Raw genomic sequence first — 21,093 nt, 5'->3', positions numbered from 1 at the left:
TACATGGGTTAGAAGTTTTGGAATGGGCTGATTTTTGGTGAGGATGATCTCTATGGTGAGGAGATCATCCTCACCAAAAATCAGCTCATTCCAAAACTTCTAACCCCATCAAAAATGGTTTACAAAAAATGGACGGTCCACACGATTTTTCAACGTGTAAACATGGGGCTAAACATTTCGGAATGGGCTGATTTTTGGGGAGGATGATCTTCTAATCATAGAGATCATCCTCACCAAAAATCAGCCCATTCCAAAACTTCTAACCCATGTAGGACAAAAAACGTTTGTTAAAGTGTGTGGTAAAACTTAGGTTGCTGAACATTTCCCATATATATATTTATTACATAGGATTTTGATTCTTGGTTTGATTCGGTTCTATACAAATTTGATCCAAGAATTGAATCAAATTGATCGATTCTCCATTTTCGTAACCTGGAATCGAACCGTAACTTATTCCAAACCACCTTAAAGCTATCGGTTTGGTTCGATTCTTAATTTAAACCGGACCAAGTTGCACCTGTAAACATAAATGGTGAAGGTTTATGTGTCCCCACTAAAGAATATGAACCCGAACGTGGGTCTCATTCTAACAAACAAAATGGGTCACACCTGTAATTTAGCATGTCCTACTTAATTTATATCAAGGAATCAACCCGAACGTGGGTTTCAATAAGGTCTACCACACCATAAATACATGGATGCAATTGAACCGAGACACATTGGATTCATGGAACAATAATTTTTTAAAACCTTAGGAACATATGGGTAAATATAGATACAATTAGTTAAAATCGGTATACAAACAGATTTACCCAGTCCCACAACCTACCCGAACTGAGCCAACTCATTGCTAGACACCCCTACAAAATCCTTTGTCATGCTACACGAAATTAAAATGAGTTTTGTTAACATGTGCCCTAAAGGCACACGTTAAGGTGCATTGAACACACCTTGGAAATGAGCATTTGAAGAAATTTTTGGTAGAATACATGTGGTAGAATCATAGATTCTTTTCCCCAGGATTCACATGTGCACAGCACATGTTTATTTATTAATTTTTTGTCCTTTTAATGTTTTAAAGACTCTGAAAGTTAGAGAAAGAATGGAGAGATTTTGTAGAAGCTTTCGGTTCTCAATTCCTTCTTACTCATCATTAGGAAATCACAATAACAAAAGTGACAAATTGTCGGATCAAACAAATTGAAAATGGGGTGTCTACACCTTTGTGCAAAGTCTTCCTATAATCTCGTCAAATTCAATTATGTCTTGTGTGCAATATTTCTATGAACCGTCATGAAAGTAAATTTTACTATTTTACTTTGAGAGTTGAAACGTGCATGTCACGCCTTGAATTTCGTAATTTCATAACCTAGTCAACAAAGTTTTGCAGGATCTGACTTGTTATCCAGAGTTTCGACTTTCAAGTCATGAAAGAAATACAAAATAAATTAAATCAAATCATAAATTAAATCTACTTTGGAACATAAAATTAATCATCGACCTATCATTCTATGTTATTAATTGTTTACCAAGTCACTGTACACCCTATATCGATCGAATTAAAAAAAAAAAAAAACCTAGAAATGAAAAAGCAACTTTAAATAATAAATAAATTTCATTCAATATCAATATCTACTTGGATGCAACATTAAAAAAAAAAACACACACACACACACACACACTAATATTATGGATTCTTGAGGCAATGTTCCCAAATCATGCATGCTTCGCAGTTACTCCAAATCTGGAAAAAAAAATACTAAATAGAGCATGAGCTTCACAAGCTCATGAGTTCATTCTAACACCCTACACACAATTGGTAATACTTTTGAAACAATTGACTAAGGTGGTGTTTGTTTGCGCTATTTTTCAGTGCTTATTGCTGAAAAAAATTAAATTCAGCACTTTTGTCAAAATAGCGCGTTTGTTTACTCGTGCTTATTGCTGAAAATAAGTGAAAAAAATTCAGCACTATTTTGATGCTGAAAAAAAGTGCTGAAGCGGTAAGCACTTCGCTTTTTTCAACACGGACAAGTATGCCCTTTGTTTTTTTGAGCATGGACAAGTATCCTCTTATTCTTAAAAGGATATTACCTCTTATATCCCATGGATAAGTATATAAACACCCCCACAAATTAATAAACCCACACCATAGCAAAATTATTTTGTCTTATATGGGTTAAAATTTTTGGAATGAGTTGATTTTTGGTGAGGATGATCTCTACAATGAGGAGATCATTCTCACAAAAAATCAACACATCTTGAAACTTTTAACCCTATCAAAACAAGTTCAAGAACCGTAAATTGTCCATTTTTTTTTTTTAACTATTTTTAACGAGTTAGAAGTTTCAAAATAAACTGATTTTTGGTGAGGATGATCTCTAGACCATATAAACTATCCTCACTAAAAATTTGCTCATTCCAAAAATTTTAATTCATATAAAACAAAACAAAAAATAGCTATAGTGTGGGTTGCCCTTATTAATTCATAAGGTGCTTTTATAATTACACATCCTTCATTTCCATCGAAAATTATTCATCAAAAATTAAGTTCTTTTTAAAGTTGATTTCAAATTTTGGTGACTTGTATGACATTATTATTTTTAATTTGAAATTTGTGGGCTTTTATAAATAGAAATTATTATTTATAAATTGAAGATTTGAGTATTATTTATTATTTAAAAATAAATTGTATTTTAATTTTATAAGAAATAATATATTTTATTGTGTTTGATAATAAATAAGCATTTAAAACATGCAAACAATGTATAATATGATTGTAAGGGTAACAAAGACAATTTATCAGTTTCAGCAATGTATAACAAACATGATTCAGCATCTAAACAAACAACTTTTTCAGCACTTAAATTCAGTGCTTATAAGTTTCAGCGCTTAATGCTATTCAGCACTTATTTTTTTCAGTTTAACAAACAGCACCTAAATAAAAGATACTATCTTTGAATAATCTTAAATGTTTATATAAAAAAATATATTCAAAACTGCAATTAAACCAAATCATCAAATCCCCGTCCCCCTTATTCATTGTTCCCTTACAATGAACACCTCACGAATTTAATCGCTCGATAAACATTACTACAAGGTCATATTTTGCACCTGAGATGAAACAATCCCAGACGTGTGCAACACTCATCGGATACCACATGATCTCGAGTTTTCTTTGGTCTTACACATTAAGGATCTCCCTCTCTTAATCCGAGTCACAACTCAATCTTGTCAGAGTAGTTTATGTACCTTATTGGAACTAATTAAGAACCAGTTTTTGTATATGTGCACCATATATAATTTTTATTGCCAAAATGATATTTTATTTATCAAATTAATAATTTAAAAAAAAAAAAAAAAAAAACAACAACTAATACAATGTGAACATCTCATGCCATGATTAGTTTATAAACTAAAAATTAATTTTAATTCAATACAATTTTAGAATATCAATAAATTTGAGAGAAACAACATTAAATAAATTTGAGAGAGAGAGAGAGAGAAATAGGGGCAACAAATTTGGGGTGTTATGAGGGAGAGCCACTATCAATGTTACAAACGTCTCAATCAGACTCTCCCTAGCAGATTCCAGGTTGGGTACAAAAGAAAAGAGATGTCTTCCCACTCTTTACATGGAATAATTAAATTTAAGGGTGAATTGTCATTTCGTGAGCCTAATTTGCTGATATTACTGTTCCAGCTAACTGTTCATTTTAATTCTCAAAACGTGAACGCATGAAATCGCAGGTTCAAATTGAGAAACTTGTTGATTTTTTTTTACAAAATGACAATCTCGCTAATTTGTATAATTTCAACTTGCAAAATTGTTACTTTAAAACCGCCAATATCGTGTTTTGATAATTAAAATAAACAGTGGGCCAGAATTGTAAATTTGGCCAAAGTTGGCCACGTTTCCATAAATATCACTAAATTAAATATGAAAATCAAGATATAGAGTCATGGACACTCAAGAGAGGTGAATGACATTTCTAGGAAGATAACTTTCAAAAAATAAGAAAGACATTTCTAAGAAGATATTTTAGGTGTTATTATAGTTGCCTGACTAACTTAGTCAGATTCAAGTCTTACCATGGGTTGCTGGGTCTACATGCCTTGCCACTTTGGAGATCTGACACCACAACTCTCTTGATTTCTTGGGTACATCAGATTAAAAAATAACCTTTTTGGGACTTCGGCCAAGCCTTTGAAATGGACTGGTACCTAAATCCCAAATTTTAATTAAAAAAAATTTGATGTTGAAAAATAATTTTACATCCCTAAGGCATTCCATCATGTTTTTAGATGTTAGGAGGTGGTGAATTCGGGAAACTTTTCTTACTAAGGAAAGTGTTTTTCTAATATATGCGTTCAACACTTAGTTGACACGGTGGTGTGCACAGAACCATAGATGCTTTTCCTTGAGATAAAAATGAAAAGAATTTATGATTCTACGCACACTTCCACTTCAGCTCAATGTCAAACAACAACGTGTCCTGCGCAATTACTCTTTTCCGATTTTGTCCAAAGGTAAATTATGGGTTATGATATTACCACACCATCATGTTATGAATAAACATCATAAGCGATTTTATTATAAAATCACACCGTATAATAAAATCAATTGTGGTATTTACTCATAAAATAATTATATGATAGTACCATTCTCCTAAATTATTGTAAATTCATTAATGGATACATTCAAGAGTATTTTATAATTTAAAAATTAATAAATATGAATTTTAGTCAATCAATACAAGTCTCGTTAAACCAACGAGTGTTGAGCGTAGTGGCCAAGGCCTCTTTCCAAAAAGGGAGAGGTCTTGAGTTCAAGTCTTTTCATTAGCCACCTATAAAAGATTTATATCCCGTCTTATCAGGTATATGTGATTTGTGAAGTATTGCATGGGCCTAGGGGATTTGCGTGAGATATGGTGTTCTAAGAGGCCAATTGCCTCATCCTTGCTAGACGGTCCAAGGGCTTAAAAAAAGTACAAGACTCATTAATGTAGGGAGAACAAAGCCAACGTTCTTAGAAAGTTTATCCCCTTCAATTTTTGGGTGATTTAAACACCCCTCTACATTTTAAAGAATATTTGTTATACTCCTAAACTAACTGTAGTTCCCCATTCACCTTATTCATCTTTTCTAGACAAATAAGAAAATAACCTAAATACCCTCATTCTCAATATCTAACAAAAAAATCATTAACTTTTCTTCCAAAAATCAATCATCTTCAAGTTTTTTAATCTCTATCGTAAATTAATTTATTTAGCTGCATCTTCAATCCATCGTTTTGAACCTTATTTTCTATCAAAAAAAAAGTCTTATCTTTTTCAAATTCTAACGTAGGCGGATCTTAAAGTTGGAAAAATAGGGTGAAATCTTTTCTTTGTTGAAGATTTAATGGTTTTGGGAAAGGAAATCAAAGAGATTTCAGTTTCAGATCAAATAAGAGGGTAGTAAAATAATTTTGTACCAATCTATTATAGAAGACCTTAGTCAAGGAGGCATGTAGATCTTTTGCTCAATGTTCTACCCCCAAGTAGGTCTTCTCTCATAGACTAATGAAAATGGCATTAATGCCCCTTTCTTCAACTTATAGTAAAAAACCCTTAACTTTTCTCCCCAAAACAAAATCAGGTTCAAACTCTTCAATTTTATTTGTAAACCATAATTTACCCCCTACAAGCAAATCTTGACTCTGCCCCAAGTCTAACAGTGCTTCTCTGACGTGCTTTTCGAAACCCAATCATCACTTCCCCAACTCCTAATAATAATATGATACATACCTATAAAATGATGTAGTTTTATTAGAATAGGTGAAAAGCATAGGATGTTTTCTTTATGTTTTAGTTTAAGAGAGAAAAGTGGGAGATGAGTATCTTGTAAGTGTAATGTGGGTAGTTTAGTAATTTGGGAAACTAATCCTTATTTACTAAGAGATTAAATTGTAATGGGTAGTTAGGAATTTTCATTATTTAACTTTCTAGATTTGTATTAGAAAACATGCAGCGAGTTAATATTAAAGATCCTTTGAGATTTGGAAATTAATCATATCGAATTGGTTACTTTGAAGGTCCAATCTCCTTTGAATGAGATTAATTCTATTTTCTTCTTTTTTTGTTTAAATGTTATCAAAAAATTAGGTTCGTAACAATACTTTAGCTCTTTCTCGGAATATATCTCTCAAAAGTGAGAGAAATTAGATCGGATCCAAAATCCAATTCATTCCAATTTAATAACTTCGGGGTCTGCATTGATGTTAATTATTCCTGTAAGGATCCTATCCTATAAGATTTTGATCTGATATCTTATTGGAGCAGATCTATAGATCAATCATGCCCCAATTCGAACCCTAACCAATTGTTAATGGATCGGATCTGGAGTTTAATATTGAGTTCCAAAAAAACCCAATCCAATAAGGGTTCGATCTGATCTGATCCGTATTGGATCAGTACCAAATCAACCTTGATTTGATCCAAACTGATCCATTCCAGATCCATTTACAACTAGAAATAGAGCCTAATACTATAGCACTAAAAGATATGAAATCAACCTTAATCCGATCCGTACCCGATCCATTTAAAGCTAGAAATAGACCTAATACTATAGCACTAAATGACAAATTTCGAGTAAGCATTTGCTGCTAAATTTATGTGTTAAAGCTGATGCACCAATGGAATCACGCCACATGTATTGAAAAATTACTTAAAATCAAAACTCTTAAAGTCTTAATGGTTAATAAATTTTCTTCCCAACTTTTCTCTCGACCAACCCATCACACTTGCTTTCAAGTTTCCAATTGACTTACTAATCTAGATTCTAGGCGTGTCAATGGGTCAGTTATGGCTGGGTTCCTAACGATCTTAGATCCATAATCATTATATTTATTTTGATTCCTATTCTTATCAATTCCGAACCTGATTTCAAAATAAATGGAATCAAAATCCTAACCGTCAAAAATCATAAGTACCCATTGATTCGAATTCTCTTCAAATCATTATAAATCTTTTTATTTATTTATTTAAATTAACATATTATTAACTTAATTATAATTTATCACACTAATGATACAAATTAATGTTTTTTTTTCAAAAATTAACCTTCATGTTAGTTAAAAGAATCAAACTTTCAGAAGAGAACTCATTTTAAGTTTCAATTGACAATTTATATGAAAATTTGAATAATTTTATATAACATGTATTTATTTTAAAATAAAAAATACCTAAAATCATCTATAATATAAAAAGAAATGGCAAAATATATCGGTTCTGGATACCACGAGTACCCATTGGATAGTATCGAATAGTTCAGTTCCATTTTAGATCCGACTCTAATCAATTCCAATAAAAAGGGAATTGAACTAGGGCTTTCGATTCCGTTTCAAGTTTGATTAAATGGGTTATCCATTGACACTCCTAGATTCAAAGCCATTAATTTTTATTGTTAATCTCTCATATGAAGCATGGACCAGTGGTCCAATTTACCAACTTCTTGGCATCGAATGTTGCTGCACTACAACATTTTTTATCTGTAGCGGCGGATTTTTCCGCCGCTATAAGGCAATTTTTCCGTCGGTAAAGGTTATTGCGACGATGAGCAGCGAAACCAAATATCTGTCGTAGGTTCCTCCGTCGCTAACCATAGCAACGGATAGCACATTCCACTGTTGCAGGACATTTCGCGACGGATCTTAATAACCGCTGCAATATGTCGATTTTTTAAATGAATAGAATATTCTACCTATAGCCGCGGATCTTAATATCCGCTGCAATATGTCGATTTTTTAAATGAATAGAATATTCTACCTATAGCCGCGGATCTTGATATCCGCTGTAATATGTCGATTTTAAATGAATATAATATTCTCCCTATAGCAGCGGATATTAATATATGCTGCAACAAATTCACTTCCTATAACGGCGGAACTTAGTATCCGCTGCAATAAATCAATTTCTAATAAAAAAATATAGTACATATAGTGACGGATTTTATTATCCGCGGCAGTATATCAGTTTTTAATTAATAAAAATACTACACATAGCAGCGGATATAAATATCCGCTGCAATAGATAAATTTTTAGAAAATTAAATAATTTACTTATCTCATCATCCGTTGCTGTAAGTTGTTTTTTTTTTCCTCTATATATATATATATCCGCTGCAATAGATAGATTTTTAGAAAATAAAATAATTTACTTATCTCATCATCCGTTGCTGTAAGTTGTTTTTTTTTTCCTCTATATATATAGGGTCCCGTTCAGCAACAAACATTTTTCAAAACATAGGTTAGAGGTTTTGGAATGGGCTGATTTGTGGTGAGGATGACCTCTACAGTGAGGAGATCATCCTCACCAAAAATCAGCCCATTCCAAAACTTCTAACCCCAGTTTTTAAGTTGAAAAATCGTGGACCGTCCATTTTTTGTAAACCATTTTTGATGGGGTTAGAAGTTTTGGAATGACCTGATTTTTGGTGATGATGATGTCTTCACCGTAGAGATCATCCTCACCAAAAATCAACCAATTCCAAAACCTCTAACTCATGTTTTGAAAAATGTTTTGCCAAAATGTTTGTTGCTGAACATTTCCCATATATATATGGGAGCGGTTCGGCAGCCCTAAAGTTTGCCAAGTTTGGTGCCAAACATTTTTTGTAAATCACTTTTGATGGGGTTAGAAGTTTTGGAATAGGCTGATTTTTTGTGAGAATGATCTCTACAGTGAAGAGATCATCCTCACAAAAAATCAGCTCATTTTGAAACTTCTAACCTTAGTTTACAACTTGAAGAATCGTGGACCGTCCAATTTTTGTAAATCACTTTTGATGGGGTTAGAAGTTTTGGAATAGGCTGGTTTTTGGTGAGGATGATCTCCTCATCATAGAGATCATCCTCACACAAAAAATCAGCTCATTTCAAAGCTTCTAACCCATATTTTGAAAAATGTTTGGCACCAAACTTATCAAAATTTAAGGTTTCTGAATCGTCCCCTATATATATATTACATTTAACTTATATCCTCCTACCTACGTCCATTGAAAACTCAAACAAAAAAGAGCATGCATAGGACAGAGTTTCAACTTACTAAGTGTAACACGCTTCACATGAATAGTACAAAGCATTGCATCTTCAAACATCTAAACCAAATAATCTTCAGCCACCTACAGAAATGGTCACCCCATTGAATGTAACATGTGTCTATGTGCATTTTAATGAGGTATAGCAATAGCATCTATCTACATCCAATCAATAATTCCAACATAAAAAATTAAAAAATTTGGGGTTTTTGTGCAGATAATGAAATGCTGTCATATGGCTTTTGAATGCAAAACTAAACCTGTAGAGTTCACCGAACTACAAATTGTACCTGAATATAAAGCATATTAAGATGCTACACATACATTCAATGGATATACCTCTAAGAAATGATAAATGCCCATATATTTTCAAAAGAACTACAAATGCAACATATGTCTGACCTAAAATAAAAACGCAGTAGCAATAGCAAGAAAATGGATATACCTTATGGTATAAGGTGAGTCCTTTCAAAATCTTGATGAAAACCGAACTACTAGCATTCGTTGTAGACTGCAGCATTGGCCCGATAACAAGGCATGGACAAATTGCTACAACATCAAGCCCACTTCCTTTCGCATACTCCAAAGCCTCGCTTTCTGCCACTGTTTTGGCATAACAATACCAATTTTGATTCATGGAAATTGGAAATTAGTGTAATGTAGAGGAAATAAAAGTACCCATTTCATCAAAGTAAATCCATGTACATAGGAAGCTCAAAAATCATTTCATATGCTAGCAAATCATTGCAATGAGACTACTTCAGTTGGCTAAGTCTCTAAATCCTTATAAATTTCATGGTCAAGGAAAATCAGGACTGCAGACTTACTCTCTATACTAGTAGATTGTTGTTGCCTATGTCAGTACTGTTATGTATCCAAGGCATAAGGCTTTGTTGTTGTTGTTGGGGTGGTGGTTGTTGTGTTGTGTGTATTTGGGTAATTAAGGGCTCTGTTGTGGTTGTTGTTTTTGTTTAAGGGTTTTGTTGCTATTGTATGGAAATATGATTTATATGGTGATAATATAAAGAAATAATTATGACTTAATATGTGAGCCATAAAACTTCCCTATTCTTCAAAAAATTTCATGTAGGCCAAGACATCTTGCAAATTTTGGACGACTACTCAACTGCCACCAAGCTCGCAAATTTAAAATTCAAATTCAAAGGTGAAAAAATAACCCTTTTTCTTTGTCCTCTACATCTCTGTTGGCCCACCCAAGACGTCAAATGAGCTAATATGCAACCCACCCTTCTCCTCATTAAATGAGCTAATATGCAGCTGTAACGTACAGGACCTACAAACCCCAAGCAATTCCATGAAATTTGAGTAATTGTCAAAAAAAAAGCATTCCAAAACTAACAAGTCAACAGTTACCATCTTATCAAGATGAATACTTGCAACCCATGAATCCAAAGTCTGCAAAGTGCATTCTCACATGTGCTTCTTGTTGTCACCAAGGCATTTCAAAATGTCTGACAAAATTCCCTACAAGACACCAAGCCTCACTTTTGTTCAAGCCACCAAAACACAATGATTGAAACTTTAAGAAAAAATAGAAAATCTTTCTTGAAAGTTAATTTGTAAACCTTGCTCGATTTTTCAACCATCGGGCCCATTGCAGATGCAATTCCACCAATAGTAGACAAAGTTGCCATCACTAAGTTTTTGTTACTATCATATAGATGACCTCTAAGGGAAACAAATAACTCCACTACAAATCCAATAACAAAGACAATATCACAAGACAAGCAGTAATAATAAACAAATAACCAAATTTCATAATCATGTCAATCATTGGTGGTTATGTCAGTCAAGTAAATGAGCATTCAGATAAAATCTTATAGAACCACAATAAGGACATAGAAATGGGTGGGAAAAACCCCACACACAAAAAAAAAAAAAACATTACACCTTTAGTCTAGTATACAAATGAAAGAAAATTACATAAAAGGTCTAGAAATGATAACAACTATTAGAGGCTAAAGAAAACACATACAAGATGATGCAGATTTAATTTAGAATTGACTAATGGTTATTTCAAATAGACCACATTTTAGAAGAAACAATCTGAATTGCAATAAATATAAATTTAATATTAAGACTGTTACGAGAAAATAAATGTGAAATATTACCTGCCATGGCCTACCAAACTCATTCAATGCTTCCGTGAGATCAGCTTCAGCCTTTTCCCATGTCACTATGTCTCCAAGATATTTCTCTGGTCTCTACATTGTAAAACAAGGATAAGATTAAATAAAAAAAGGTCGAGCCATTCCTTCCCATCATATGTATCATCAACAAAGGAAGAGTATGTAGAACAGGAACTAAAGTATTAAATAAGAGTGCTACTTAACATATGAAATAAACTATATGGAATTGGAAATATCATATCAAGTTTATGGAGATCAATGTGTCTGACATTTTGTAACTGTGCCAAACCCAAGAAACATGTCTGAATTTGTTACATGGTGAAAAAGATTTTTTAGAGGTAAAATATAATTAACTATGAGTCTCAAACATAGGCTTATTTGATAATAGAAAGGAAATGACACATGTAATGTTGGTTTGCTTTTGCGAAAGTGTAAAGCTATGTTTATAAAGATCCTATACATGCATGTGAAGAGATTCCACAAAATTAAACCGCTAAACAAGATTAACCCAAAAAAAAGAATCCTGATTATTAGCATTGTTTTTCATATTATACCATAAACTAGCTTCGAAAAGAATTCATCATCCCAAAAAGGAAAACAAATTAGATAGAATTTTAGCAATTATAAGTTATGTAAAGTGAGTAGTCCTGCATAAGTCCAATAGCTAGGTTTTCTTCTTTTTTGGGTCAGTAGCAAAATACCCCAGAGGGGATCCCATATTTATGTTATTTGCAAATGATATAGTGCTATTTGATGAGACTAGAGAAGTTAAACAATTAATTTGAAGATCAAGGGATTTAGAGCAAGTAGGACCAGGACAGAGTATATGGAGTACAACTTTAATGAGAACCATACAAATATGAACACCCAGTAAAAATTGATGACCCGAAGCAACCATTTTAAAAAGAACCATACAAATGTGAACGTTCACTATAGATATGTTAAGTTGCATTTGGATCTGGATGCAATGCAACCCATTTATGCCTTACCATTAGCATTATATTGATAATCAATAAATTTTTAAACCAAATGAAAAGTGAAAGATGACCACAAAAATTTCATACCGTTGAGAGCTCCAGCTCAAATGTGAACCCAAATATATCATAGGCATGTTTAATAAATTCCAAGACACTCCTAACTTCATCTTTTATCTGAAAAGATTAAGTAAAGCAGTTATCTTGAGCATACAAACAAAATGAGTATGCCAGCATATTACACCTATCAAATAAACTTTAGCTCACCTGGGACTCCCTACAAAAGATGTGAGCATCATCCTGCAAAAGAAGCAGACTATATAAAGTCAGATAAATTTTAATTGAAGAAGTGCCAACTTAGCTAAGTGGTAAGACGTGTGGAGTGTTGTTACCACGTCCTAGGTTCAATAATAATAGGAACAACTAAAGCACAAGTAAAAAATGGTAAAATGAGGTTAAGGAAAATTTTGAAAAGTCTTCTTGCTAGGACTACTTGCTGAATAAAAAGGATTGGATCTCACCTAGGTGAGAGCCACTTCATCACCAGGGAAACCCATAACACAGGGATAAATCCAAGCTGCCATGCTTGCATTGGCTAACACCTACATCTTAATATTAGCCACTGAAGATGACATTAACCTGCATTGTTAAACCCTAGGGTTTTTCCTAATGCTGAAGTGGTATGGACCAGAGAAAGGCTCCTCATTTTTTGGAATCTCAGAGTATTTCCAAGCCATTTTCCTAAATTAGTTGTAAATGCACCACAACTGAAAAGATACCTGCTGAAATTTCCTAACACGTGTTAATCCAGTAAGAGCACCACTAGCTTCATTCCGATGCAAAACTCCAAAATCAGCCGGTCGAAGAGGTAATTCTGAAATACCATCCCCAAAATCACCCTTTAGTTCTTTCATAAGCAATGCCTAGAAAAATCAGTAAGGCTTTGTCTAAGCATTGGCTTGTCTAAGGGTGTCATTTTACCTAGCCATCCCTTAACCTAGGATACAAAGAAAACAAAAAAGCACACAAACCACCCAAGCATATTGGTGAGTAGTAAACCCCACTAGTGCCAAGATCCATTGCCATCTCTACAGCAAATTCAGTATAAGCTCGACCAGGAGCACCTATCTCATACTCCATTCTCTATCTGCACCATCTACATGTCAATGAAAAATTGGCAAATTAAATAGAGAATTAACTTTAATCAAGTAAAAGATTCACAACCCCATTTCTTGAGAACAAGGAAATAGGAGAATAGATAGCTTAGACAATTGATCGGTTTACCTGACAAGAATTATTGGACTTCCTTGAGATTCAAACAACCCTCCTTGTCATACTTACTCCCTCCTCCTTTATCCGGGCTTGGGACCGGCAATGTAAAACGTTAATTTTACATTGGCGGAGTTAAAAAGATTTTACCTAATAAGTATTAGATATCAAACCATATATATAAGACACGATATATACATTGAAGACTAAGTTTTTGTATAATTTGCAATACAAAAAGTTGATCATTCTACCTGATAAACAAAAATTTGTGAATCCAACTATTACTATTAACAGAACTTAGAAAACAAAATATTGATCATTGATCTTTAATTAACAAAAGGTATTGTTGATCAAATTGTTACTAGTAATGAAACTTACAAAACAAAAAATTGATCACCGATCATTGTCAAAAAAGCTTGTAGATCAAACTATTACTGTTCAACAGAGTTTGTGGATCGCTATCATTGGAAGCCTACAAACAATATTATTTTAAGTATTAGTACAAGAAAATGCAATTAAATTTTTTTTGTTTAAGAAGGCAGAATAACAAGTTATTACCTGTGTACCCCGAAGTACTTCAGCCATATTTACGGTACGACCAAGATGCTGACTCATAAATGACATCAATGCTTCGAATTGCATCGACACGTTTGTCTGAAATTCAATCATCTGTCGGCGTGTTGCAGCGGCTTCTCGGCATGCCTCATCAGCACGACGATTTGCCTCAACGGCTTGTGAGATACACTCTTGACGGGTAGGTTGGGGTCCAAAAAATGTTGAAGGTCTCACTCCCATCCCCATTTGCCTGACACGACCATGACCATCTTCTCCCATGACTTGGGAAAAGATGTCGTTCCTACCTGTGTTGCTTTGGGAACTATCTGACAGTTGGGACTCATTCTCTTTTTTGTCTCATCTCATCCTAAAATACATTAAATACAATCATTACTAACATGATTTAGAAAAAAAAAGATAAAAATTATTGTAACTTAAAAACTTTTATATAATATAGAAAATTTGGATACATCAAGTTTTTCTAATAGAATAGGCATTGGAAGTAATATACTTACAACAACTCTCGCTGTCTCTGCATCTATAAAGGTCTGGTCCTTTCTTGTGTGGGTTACTATGAACATTTGCATCCGGGATGGCTCCACCCCATTATTCTTTTCTGTCTATTAACAAGTAAAGCATAACAAGTCAATAAATATTATTGCAATCATGTACTAAATAGGTTCGATGGTTATTTGATTTTACCTCCTCCTCGAATTTTCTTGCAAAGCTCTTTGTGCCAGATGTGTGATGCATTTTTTGATTCTTACGATTGGCTTTGTTTTTCATTTCACGCATCTACAAAGTAAACCATAAAAAATTAGATTAATATTCAAATCTTACGAACAGTTAATTAAATGAATTTATATGTAACTATGGTTGTTACTCATACCTTACCAACTTTGCTTTCCCAAAATTGAACAAGCCAATCCCACTCCACTTGATCCATGAAAGGTGGGAGGTTCTTTTTTGCCTCATCTGGAGCGCCCACAAAGTCTAAATAGTATTTTTTTTTCAAAAGAGATTTGCGGTCTTTCCATTTTTGATTGAAGGATTCAAGAACCCAACCCTTCAAGTCAGCATCAATATCAAAAACCCCCTACATCAAATTTAAAAAAGCATAAGAGTAAAATTTCTGGATAAATATAAACAATCAGTGTAGTTTAATTGATTTATTTTTTAGATTACCTGAACAGTTTGCCAAATGTTTTCTTTAGCTTCAACCGGCATTCGCCTCCAATCTGAATACATGAAAGATATGAACCGTGGCTTCCGTACCGCGGTACCTAAGAACTGGCCAAGTAACTTGGCCCCATTGTCAATAGGTTGTTTGTAGTTATTTTTTCGAACACGTGTTTTTAAATCCTGTGGGCCAATATTCCAAAGTGATTCAAGACGTGTATTGCCCCGCACACGTTTTTTACGCATCTTGGTAGATCCTGTAAAAAATCATGTACAAAAAATTAATTATCATTCAATTATCTTACATGTACATATATGAGAGCAAAATCTTAAAAACAATTGGGCATGCCATCTTACTAGATGTTGAATCAGATGCCTGGTCAGAAGGGGCAGTCATGTTTATCTGCGTGGGCCCCAAATGTATCATCTCATCACCATGTTGGGGAAGTTCTGAATCATGAATTTGCATCCTATAATAAAGATCAAGAAAATGATTAGTTATTTGGAAAATTTATAAGAAATGTTATTAAGTTAATGATAATGGAAGTTAATTCAAATATTTACCAATGAGTTTTTTGAATTATTAATTACCAAATCTATATCAAATGATACATTAAACTTGGAATTGCATCATTGTCCATGAATAAGGAATGAAGTTTTACATTCCAAGTTTTTCCTCATTATTTTTAAAATTTCCAAAAATAGGTAATATTGGCAGGCCAGCTATTACTACTTACACCCCAAGCAAACAAACATCCAATAGGCCATTGGACAGTCCATCCGACATGCTAATGGTTAGGCCATCCAACAGGATATTAAACAGGCCATCCAACAAGCCATTGGGCATGCCATCCGAGAGGCCATTGGGTAGGCCATCCAACATGCCATCCGACAAGCCACTGGGTTAACCTATCCAATCCATAAATCTTTTCATGGTTAGTTTTATTTCGCTAACCCAAGACATACACCATAGAAACCTAAGTAATAGGTAATAATAATCATAAAATATGTATATTTGACACAATTCAATATTTTGTTATATTTTAAGATACACATGTCACTATTGTGCTATACAAAGCTTTGAAAATCCTATTGACGGAGCAACAGGAGGGAGTGACGTGCGTATCACCTTTTCCCAAAGATACGAGGGTGGAGCCACCAGTCCAAATATTATAAGGGGTTAGGAAAATAAATAATTTTCAAATTTATTTTCTAAACAATCATATAAGGTTAATAATCCTTCAAACCAAATCCAAGGCAAATTTGATCCTAATGAGAACAAAGGTATGAGGAGGGAAATAAAAATAATAAGCAAATGTCATACCTAGTTTGAGATGAATCAATCTTCAATGGAATGCCACTTCAACTCCAACCCCTGCAATTACATGATGCAACCTCTGTTAATGAAAACCATAGGTATTGGAGAAGTGCAAAAAAAGCAACACTATTGTTGTTTATTTATGTCATTAAAGATTGGTTCATCTCAATTTGCATATTTGGAACTAATTTTTCAATTTGCATATTTGGAATAAATTTTTCAATTTGCAAATTGAATCTCAATTTACATATTTGGAACCAATTTTTCAATCTTGAATACTTCTTAATCTCCTTTATGAGAATACATTAGTGTGTAAACAAATTAGTTAATAAAACATTAAACATCTTTCTAATCCTTAACCCCAATTTCCTGGCATCTTTATCTTAAGTAATCCTTATTTCTTTCTAATATTTTCATAGAGTTGTTTCTCTTGGGATTTCATGCTGAAACTACATATATAGGTGAAGGTTCTAGTTAAAAGATAGTGATTGTAAACATCGAGTGGCATATAATACAAAGGAACCATAGTGAGACCCTAATACCGATGAAAACATTTGCCTCTACAGATTCATTCCAAAATTAGTTTTTTATTTTTATCGGTATTCCATTCCAATATTAGTTAAATTATCAATTATTGCTGAATCATCCTAAATAAGTGAACTCAATAAAGGACATATTCACTTCATTCTCCATGGTACATACTGTTTGGAAACCAAGATATCTAATCTCCTGATTACTTGACAGGCTCGGTTAACTAATTCTGTTCAGCCAAGACCTGATTGGCTTCTTATTGATCTTGTCTGCCAAGATCTCATCTTCTTGGGCAAGTGGAGATCGTCAACAAAGTGAACTTTGTTTGTTGTCTTCTTGTTTTTGTGGTTTCCTTGATCTATGCTTTGTGCTTTACACCAACCTTTAGCCCATTAGAAACAGGATGTTCCATTCGATATCTTGGTTAAATTATCTTTGGTTGTTAATCCTCAACTCATTATCTTTTCCAACCGATACCGGTAGTAAGCTGTGATTTTTTTTATTTTTTTTTCTGTAACATCCGCCATTGTGTAGAAGTTTTCTTTTATAAATTACTGAATATGGATGAAAATTAAGTTCAACCCTACAAAAGAAACTTAATTAATGTGGAAGGATTATCAAATTTTTTGATATTAAGCTTTCGGAAGGAAAGATTTCAGATTTTTTTAGGCTTGCTTTGGAATGGTTTCTCTCTACTCTCCAGCTCAATGGGGAATCTTATGTTTTATTGATTACCTGCTGATTACATTATGTAACATGTGCCCCCCCCCCCCTCCCCGCCCCCTCAATAGTCCACACACACGCACGCACACCCCACCACCACCACAAAAATAAAATAAACAAATTCATGTTTTAGCCAAATCACTATATAGAATCATTTATTGACTCCAGCCACTAACACCACCAGTGTAATTCTGTTGCAGGCCTTCTTGCTGATCTTTTTTTCTAAACTAGGGGACAAGACCTTTTTCATTGCGGTAAGGATGCGCCTATTTGTAGTTGAATAGCAAAACACAATCAACCCATTTCCTCTAATAGTTTTTGCACTGGTATCCATATGTGGGCATCTTAGTTTACTATAAATCCATGAATAGATTATTGCTAATCCCTACTCATTTTAGCTTTTCTATGCCTTGAATAGGCACTTTTAACAGCTAGGAATTCTAGAGCCATTGTTTTCATTGGTACTTTTGGCTCACTTGCGTAAGTTATATGTTTTGCGTATTAAATGGATTGAATTTTCATTGGCACAAAGCTTCTATGTATTGCTCATTCACTGTTACAAAATCTCCTAAAGTATCTTTACTATGGATTCTATACAGAACTGGATTGATAACAATTTTCATACACGTGGCAGGTGACGTAAGCTGGAGCAATCAAACATTTGAAGATTCAACCAATTATTATTTGCCACATGTCAAAAGAAAATGAAGATTCTGTCTAATCCAAATGATTATAAAAAATGACACATCACCAAAAATATGGCACAAAACAAGATCTTAACAAGTTGGGAAACCTGAGGTGACAGACAAGAGACTACCTTTCTGCCTAATATTCATTCCCCCCACCCAAAATAAAAAAAACTTATTTTCTAACCTTAAATGTTTGTCAAGTAATTTAGACTAACCGTTGAAAAGACAAACTAATTAACATCACAAGTGGACTCCCTTGAAAAAGTTTACCATAATAAAGTATACCAATATATTTTAAAGTACAAAAGCACAATTGGAACAATAGTCAAGTAGTCCCATGTCTCAATTCCATTATAATTTGGAAATGTAATCTTGAGCTTCCCATTGTTCACCAAGTAAACCACCGAATGGAATTTTGGTAATCCCAGCAAATTTATGCTAATAATACAACCATGGCATACTTTCATGTACTTTCTGACTAAATAAAATCAATACCAAAAAAAGTAAAGGTCCCTTCGCTCCTTGACATGATCAAGGGATATTTTTTAACAAGAACAAAACAAAACCAACTCACAATAAACAAAGCTAACATCACCTATGAATTCAATGCCCAATGAAAACCCCAATAATTTAATTAGTGAAGAATCACATAATAACATAAACCTACCCTTCTTTCCATCCAAAGAGACTCAATCCTTACCCAACTAATATCATCAACTAAAACCCTTATCACAATAACTTTCATGCCCCCTCCCCTCTTCAATAAAAAATATATTCAAACACACTCTAGTATTTCCCTCTAATCTCCATAGTTGTGGCTTTAAATTACGATGGATCCCACCAACATTAAACTGCTAGACTTGAAGATATGCACAACATACATCAAGATGTAGTAAAGGAGGAGTTTAAGGCATCAAGCTACATAAATTTTACCCAAAACTTGGTCACCTTATCATTTTTCATTGTATTATGTTATTAACTCTAGGGTATTTTCTTAATTGTTGGATTGGGACCCTCAGGTCCCATACTCCCATATATATTAGTATCATATATTTCAAGAATTACAAGTCATAGCCTCACTCCTTGTCTCCATGTTTGTAATTTGGCAACATATCTATGGGATCTTCCAAAAGAAACATTTGCTAACTCTCCTTCCTAAAGTGTTTGAAACTAGAGCAGATTCTTACATAAAAGTAGATGATAGACAACGTATGTGGGTTGCATAAAGAAAGAAAGTAGTGCTTTTATTGGTCAACTCACCGTCTTCTATAAGAATCCACTGAATATGCTGTTAAAGATGCAATTCCCATACACACATAGAGATTTAAACCTCATTAGATTGTCCAATTAAACTATAAAGAACCACAAAACATGGAAGTAGTAAAAAAGCCTCTAAAGTCAAAAAAGAACCGACTGAATTTTTCATGAATTCAGTTTGACAGAATATATATAATGCTAACTAAAGATCATAGGCACAAAAAGCCATATAAGTACTAATTTCAATATTGCTTGAGAGGATTGGACGACCCTTGAAAGTTCAACCCATCAACCAATTAACATGTGTAAAACAATTCAATAAAGTTCATACGATCAATATTTTAAATGCCAAAATTGGTCAGTCCATGAGATTGTGCACATTTTTTATGCTCTAAGAAGTTGGCCAGCATGGTTTAAAATATCATATTGATTCGGTGCTTTGGTTTTATCAAAAACCGAAACATTTGATATATACGATACCTTAAATTAATGTTTTAAAAAAATTCTCTCACAAATATTTACCAAACCAAAGGGGTTTTATCTATATATCCTAGTCTTTCCATTAAAGACCAACGTCAAGGCCATGTCATCCGTTGACAAAATGTTCAGAATTTCATTTTCTCAGAAGAAAAAAATAAAAAAAATCGAAGAGGAAGAACTTACCTCAAACAACCAACCAAATGAGCTACCTTGGAACCCAAAAATCCAAAGATATCTGAGTTTAACAAATCACAATAAACAAATTCAAATAATTAACAACAAAAGAAAAAAAACAGAGACCTAGGTTTAACAAATCATAATTAGCAAAAGAAACTCAAATAAAAAATCGATGGAACTCTAGGGTTTGAGATTTGAGTCGTATTGAGTGGTTGAATCCATGGATGAACAAAATCAAATAGAAATGGATCGGTTGCAGAGTATCAATTGTAAAAAATAAAAAATCGAAACATAAGAGAGAGAGAGAGAGAGAGAGAGAGAGAGATCTTACCGGATGTTCCAATCGGGCTTTTCGAAGTGTTCTCACAACCACCAACAGACGGCAATGAAAACAAGAGAGAGAGAGAGAGTGATAGAGACGAAGTAACGAGGGAGAGAATGAGAGGGAAAGGGAAAATTACTTTTCGCGCCCTCTTCTTTCCTTCTCGAATTGATTTTTATGTTCGCGCGCGAAGTTATAGAACATTTACATACGGAACTATTTTTCCGCTGTATAAGAATGACCTTTAAACGGCGGAAGAACTTATCCGCTACCACAAACTCACCAAAACTGCAGCGCAACTACCTATCCGCTGTTATGACCGCTACAATGTTATGGTTTAACAAAAATTTATAGCTGCAGAAATACCATCCGCTGTAGTACTCAATTT

At 33.6% G+C, this 21,093-nt stretch overlaps 2 protein-coding genes across 8 annotated transcripts; both read right to left on the bottom strand.

Moving 5' to 3' along the window:
* Positions 1–4,037: 4,037 nt before the first annotated feature.
* On the bottom strand, positions 4,038–13,359 carry LOC147411083 (putative threonine--tRNA ligase, cytoplasmic). 7 transcript variants are annotated; one of them, XR_015178950.1, is made up of 9 exons: positions 13,237–13,359; positions 12,985–13,079; positions 12,473–12,505; positions 12,296–12,382; positions 11,214–11,306; positions 10,668–10,792; positions 10,456–10,566; positions 10,260–10,375; positions 9,547–9,684 (listed from the first exon to the last, which is right to left on the bottom strand). XR_015178950.1 is itself a non-coding variant. In XM_086444474.1 (7 exons), the coding sequence occupies exons 1-7, from the start codon at positions 13,343–13,345 to the stop codon at positions 9,142–9,144; spliced, it is 624 nt and encodes a 207-aa protein (XP_086300600.1). In that variant the 5' UTR covers positions 13,346–13,359; the 3' UTR covers positions 9,048–9,141. The 7 variants fall into 7 exon arrangements, 1 of the variants encoding a protein (XP_086300600.1); XR_015178949.1 differs by lacking the exons at positions 10,260–10,375; positions 10,456–10,566; positions 10,668–10,792 and adding exons at positions 4,038–4,224; positions 9,090–9,165 and having other exon boundaries at positions 9,527–9,709; XR_015178955.1 differs by lacking the exon at positions 10,668–10,792.
* Positions 13,360–13,696: 337 nt separating this feature from the next.
* On the bottom strand, positions 13,697–20,865 carry LOC147411082 (uncharacterized). The gene is made up of 9 exons (XM_086444463.1): positions 20,715–20,865; positions 20,390–20,441; positions 15,566–15,678; positions 15,215–15,465; positions 14,919–15,125; positions 14,732–14,824; positions 14,545–14,649; positions 14,033–14,396; positions 13,697–13,946 (listed from the first exon to the last, which is right to left on the bottom strand). The coding sequence occupies exons 3-8, from the start codon at positions 15,675–15,677 to the stop codon at positions 14,370–14,372; spliced, it is 795 nt and encodes a 264-aa protein (XP_086300589.1). The 5' UTR covers position 15,678; positions 20,390–20,441; positions 20,715–20,865; the 3' UTR covers positions 13,697–13,946; positions 14,033–14,369.
* Positions 20,866–21,093: the final 228 nt, after the last annotated feature.

The sequence above is a fragment of the Akebia trifoliata genome, chromosome 1, assembly GCF_017979445.1.
Source record: "Akebia trifoliata isolate Shusen 1 chromosome 1, ASM1797944v1, whole genome shotgun sequence".
In the NCBI taxonomy this organism is placed as follows: Eukaryota; Viridiplantae; Streptophyta; class Magnoliopsida; order Ranunculales; family Lardizabalaceae; genus Akebia; species Akebia trifoliata.
This window is presented reverse-complemented; position numbering and strand designations above follow the sequence as displayed.